Here is a 5,430-nt window from a genome sequence, read left to right as displayed (position 1 = left end):
TATCCTTATAATTTTTTACTTTTTTGAATAACAACATAGATTTTTAATTTCATATTCCAAAGCAGAATAATTTTCTGACTAATTCGATACATAAAAATCGAATTTAGGGTGAGTAGTTTATGAGTTATACTTATTCAAAGTTTAGACAAGCGGAGTAGTGGACAAACATTTTGCGGGGCAACCCCGTACCACTCCACTCCACGCAGCTAAACTTTAAATACGTATAACTCATAAACGACTCACCCTAAATTCGATTTTTATGTATCGAATTAGTCAGAAAATTATTCTGCTTTGGAATATGAAATTAAAAATCTATGTTGTCATTCAAAAAGTAAAAAACTTAAAAAATTATAAGGATAAAAATATTTAAAAATATAATTTTTTTTATAAAAACGTTGTTTTTTTAACAATTAGAAACTATGTAAAAAAATATTTTCAAAAACATGAATACTTTTGGAAATAATGAGTGTTGTTTGATAAAAAAATCACTCTGTATATGATGATGCCTCCGACGCGCATCCCAGTGGTAGGGACCAGCACCATCATGGTAGCCGCCGCAGTAGTTGTTTATAAAATTGCATTCAGTGAGCGGCTCGACATCAGTGCGCTGTCGTTTATTTAACTGTTTACTCTTCGTTTTGTGTTGAACTGAAATCCTTGAACGTTTTCAAGTTAAAGACTTGGTTGCAATCGTGTTTAACGAGAAATGGAGTCTATAACGGCATTCTACATTTTACTTGCCGTCACATCATCCTGGGCTGCAGGTTGGTGATAGTTATAATTAATAATTATTTAATTAGCATTTCAAAATTTTACTCCACTATTCCTTTAACATTGTAATAGAATTTTTGTTTAAAAATATAAACGATCAACTGTACCAAAGTATATTACATAAATATAAGTTAATTAAAAATTAGTACCCAGTAAAAGATACTTGTCTTTTATAATACGCTTTTAATTTAATGCCTTATTTTTCATTTATGTTTAGTGAACTATGATGCTGACGTTAAGCTATCAGTATGTCCTCCACTTGGACTTGGAGTCAACTTTGAGGTTACAACGATACAAACAAGGTCGCGAATGTATGGTTGCGCCAACTTGGAAAAAGATGCGGTAGTAAGCACAACTCCACTATTGAATTTGTGGCTTGAACGTCCCGTGGAAACCAGCGTACATGGGCATTGTAATGACAAGACTAGTACGTATAACGAATCATTATTCCAGTAGTACAATAATGTAAAAGATTACGAATACTGGGTCCGTGTCTATACAGTAAAGATCTCACCAGCTAAAATTTTGTGTACCTATATTATAATATTTATAGATATGAGACTATATATATAGGCTACACTTATTGCTTCTATATGTTACTGTGAATGTCCACACTTGATAAATGCTGACAATCATCTAGTGAATATAAACATACATAATATACTAAATTGCCGAATATTAGGTTAAAACATTAACTTAGGATTTAATTACCATTTCCAAATTTATTGAATACCTTATATAATATATATATTTAAATATGTTATAAACGCACAGTTATCGATTAATGTCACTACAATTTGTATTTTGTATGAATGATCGCGTTCGTTTTGATAGTTTTAGAATACCTACATAGTTTTAAATACATACATGGAGTATAAAATTCTCATATCTACTCATATATAGAATATTAGAATTGTATGTAAATTACCTACCGTGGTACACTTCCAATATCGTCCATAACATGACATCTCTATATATTATATTAAAATGTAATTAAAAATTATATTCCTATTTGTGGAATAGAATTTTTATTAATTATTATATTGGTATTTTTAAAGATAATTATTAACATATTAACATATTTGTTAATTTATTAATTTATTAATTCACGCTCGTGGTAGACAACTGACAAGAGTAGGTACAATATTGACATTTATAAAAATTATTAACAATATTTGAACTATGGAAGCATACATAATATTATCTGATATATAAGAACATTATAAGACAATTAATTAAATACTAAGCAAATAAACTACACTTACAGTACATTGTATTATTTTAGAGACAAAAAAACAAAAAAATTTATCATATTCGTCTTTTTGTTATTATTATATTTTATCAGAGATGGACCACTTCATATTTGAGTGCATGTCAAAATACGAACACAGGGAAGGTGAAAAGGTTGTTGGAAAGAAAGGTTGGAATTATATAAAACTAGCAGACCGTAAGCCAAACTTGAATAATAAAAATGAAACCATCAGATCTCTGTTCTACCGATGTGCCGTGAGTATACAATATTTAAGTATAAATGTATAATTTAATATTCCATATTATTACAACAAAAAAATTCGTACAACTAAACTTATTATTCAACTTATAAAGAAGGAAAGCACGTGATTGATTATTCTTTTGTAGTTTTGCACATACCTACTATAGGTTTTGTTTTTGAGGGTTATTGATAATAAATACTTATATTATCGGTAACTTAGATTATTAAAAAAAAAAAAAAAAACTGTACCTTTAGCCAGTAAAAATATATTACGGAAATAATATTATAAATGAACAATATATCTAATAGGCTTACCGCTTACGTAAACTAATATAGTACTATAGTAGGTACCACTATCAAACGATAAATATATGCATACACCTTTGGCACCTTCCTCTACTTAAAATTTTATATAGTCAAATTTTAAATTAATAAAGCTCTCATATTATACTTTTATAAATACTTTAACGCTATTTTATATTTGTCGATTTGATCATCCGCATAATAATGATGTGTTTTTACAATAAATAAATATAATATGGTCTGTCTTATACTATTTGATAAATAGGTGTATGATGTGCATGACTCCGCTGTTGAGGGGATAAAAATAATTCGAATGACAATAAGCGAGGGAAGAACACAGGATAAGATAGAGATTGACCAGTGTGAAAGTCTGTCGAAAACTATGGGACACGATAGATTACCATTCCTTCCCGAGGGAACACGACGATGGCCTAATGGATCAATATATATATATATGTTGGGAAGATCTTACTTCAATCAAGCCAACTCAAAGTAACAACGAAATTAAGTAAGTATCTTTATCAGTCGTATAATAACAATACAAACCATAACCACTACGAAGTGCCATATTAATCTTAAATTATTATTGAACTATAATAGTAAAATAAAATAATTTTAAAATTTAAAACTTTTTAATTATTGTCAAATAGTATTATATTTCAGAATATTTAGTTGCATATTAAGTCGTTAAAGAGATAAAAATTATTTTTTTTTAATAATCATACCTGTTTTGATATTTTTGGTTTCTGAACGAAGTAATTAATATATTGATTTTAAAATGATGAGTATTAACATTGTACATTTTGCAATTAAAAGTAGTTTGTTTCAAAATTTAATACAAAGTTTCTCTTATTATGTAACCCCAATTAAAAATTTTAAAAATACCTGACTTTTTTAATATAAGTGTTTAATAAGTTAAAATTAAAATTATATCTGTATACTATTTTGTTGTTGAAAATTCATAAATTCTTTTAGTTTTCACAAATATTTGAAAATGTTATATAGAATTTTTCATAAGTTCCTAAGTCTTTGCTAGTAGTTAAAAAAAAAGAATTAATGTGTAGTAATATTTAATTTTGTATACTTAACAATAGTTCAAATATTGATGTTATTAGATAATTAGGTATTCGTATATAATAACGATTTGTTCACTTATAAGTTTCTTGTTATTAATTATTCAAAAATTAAAAACATTCATTACAATGGTTACTTAATGACGAAGTATAGGCATATAATACTTTCTAAATAGCAAATAAAATATCTTGATTTCTTTTAATAATTATAATTTATCATAAATTATAAGTTTGTTGAGGCTTTAAATTTTAAAATAACGTTATCATCAGAATTATTGTGTTATTCATGGCAATGTAATTTTGAATATACACATGAATCTTAATTTTCTATGTCGAAAAATTATATTTTATGTTATAATATTTATAGATCTAATAAGAGGATGGCACAGTTATAACAAGTCGTCCAATAATTAAAATCATTTCAGCTACTACAACTACAGTCTACAATAGTACCCACCTTCACAGAAGATCACTTTTATATATTATTTTACTATCTCAATGAACTTATGATACATTACATTTAAATAACTTTAAAATTGTATGTTTCTTTTTTTAAATAAACGGATTTTTAAACTTCAATGTGTCTAACTTTGTTGTTGTCTTATATAACGTTATGATTTATTCTCTTAAATATCTAATTAAAAAAAAAAAAAATTCAAATGCATTTTTTTTTAAGGGGAGAGAATAAATATTTTTGTATTGCAAAAATCAATAAAAAAAAAGGTAATTTTTTTATACAGAATTTTTTTTTACGTTCTATAGTATTTAGTATTTAAATAAAAATTCACGGTCTTCAAAAAATATTAACAATATATTGGTCTTACTAAGTGTATTATTAGTCGATTTGATAGACTATTGTAAACGATTAAACATGGTAGGAAAAAGAGTTTAATTTAAAAGTAAATTGATATCAAGTATTATATTCTTATACTTTGATTAACAAATCTGATGGTATTAATGATGTGTATAACCTTATTAATAAATAATTTATGTAATATAAAAATCGCTAATACTATAGTCTTAAAAGAATTTAATTCAGTGGAGTTAATTATTAACAAAAATATTAAATAAATTATTATAGGTTTATTATATAGATTTTCTTAAATTATAGAAACAAATAACCTAATTAAATCATTAGATAGTTTTATTTTTTTAGATTCTGAACGATGTAATTTTATATTTATATTTATATTTATTTATATTTCTATGTATTGATTTTACAATGATGTGTATTTTTTTTGTGTCTGTGTACAGCATAACTAGTCGAAATAATGCTTTAATTTCAAACTTTGGGGTGGTTTCCGATAGAAAAGTGAATACTCTTGTTGCATTATACAAGTCAAAAGTAAACATTTTCAAACACTTTTCAAAAAAATCGAGAAAAACAAAAATAAAAGTGACAGAAAAACGGGAATTTTTACGCAAAACCAGTTTTCGACTAAATCGATTTTTTTATATGGTTGTAATTCAAAAACCAATCATTGTAAATACTTGAAATTTTAATACAAAGTTTATCATATGTTATTCTTATAGTGATTTAAAAATTATAAGAATAAATAGGCACAATTTTTTTTTTTATTAGCATTTGAAGTTCAAATATTGACAAAAATTCGTCAAAACCATGAATATTTGAAAATTATTTTGTAGGTATAATTCATAAAAAATTTTGCATAAGTAACTAAGAGTTGAAAATTTAATACAAGATTTTTCATAAGTTTAGCTTACAATAATTATAAAAGAACTTAAATTTTGGTGTATGCAGGCCATTAAAACATAAACCATCTTTTTCAC

General features: G+C 25.4%; 1 protein-coding gene across 1 annotated transcript; it reads left to right on the top strand.

Moving 5' to 3' along the window:
• Nucleotides 1-566: 566 nt before the first annotated feature.
• On the top strand, nt 567-4,218 carry LOC126551759 (uncharacterized). The gene is made up of 5 exons (XM_050205853.1): nt 567-764; nt 989-1,198; nt 2,117-2,277; nt 2,832-3,074; nt 4,007-4,218. The coding sequence occupies exons 1-4, from the start codon at nt 707-709 to the stop codon at nt 3,060-3,062; spliced, it is 660 nt and encodes a 219-aa protein (XP_050061810.1). The 5' UTR covers nt 567-706; the 3' UTR covers nt 3,063-3,074; nt 4,007-4,218.
• The last annotated feature ends 1,212 nt before the right edge of the window (nt 4,219-5,430 follow it).

This window comes from Aphis gossypii, chromosome X (assembly GCF_020184175.1).
Source record: "Aphis gossypii isolate Hap1 chromosome X, ASM2018417v2, whole genome shotgun sequence".
NCBI lineage: Eukaryota > Metazoa > Arthropoda > Insecta > Hemiptera > Aphididae > Aphis > Aphis gossypii.
Note: the sequence above shows the minus strand (reverse complement) of the source record. Positions and strands in the feature narration are given on the sequence as shown.

Bases quoted from the DNA above. Each gene is read 5' to 3' on its own strand.
- LOC126551759 (XM_050205853.1), top strand. From the start codon at position 707: ATGGAGTCTATAACGGCATTCTACATTTTACTTGCCGTCACATCATCC. The intron at 765-988 runs GTTGGTGATAGT...ATTTATGTTTAG, and splicing joins CACATCATCCTGGGCTGCAG to TGAACTATGATGCTGACGTT. The intron at 2,278-2,831 runs GTGAGTATACAA...TTTGATAAATAG, and splicing joins CTCTGTTCTACCGATGTGCC to GTGTATGATGTGCATGACTC.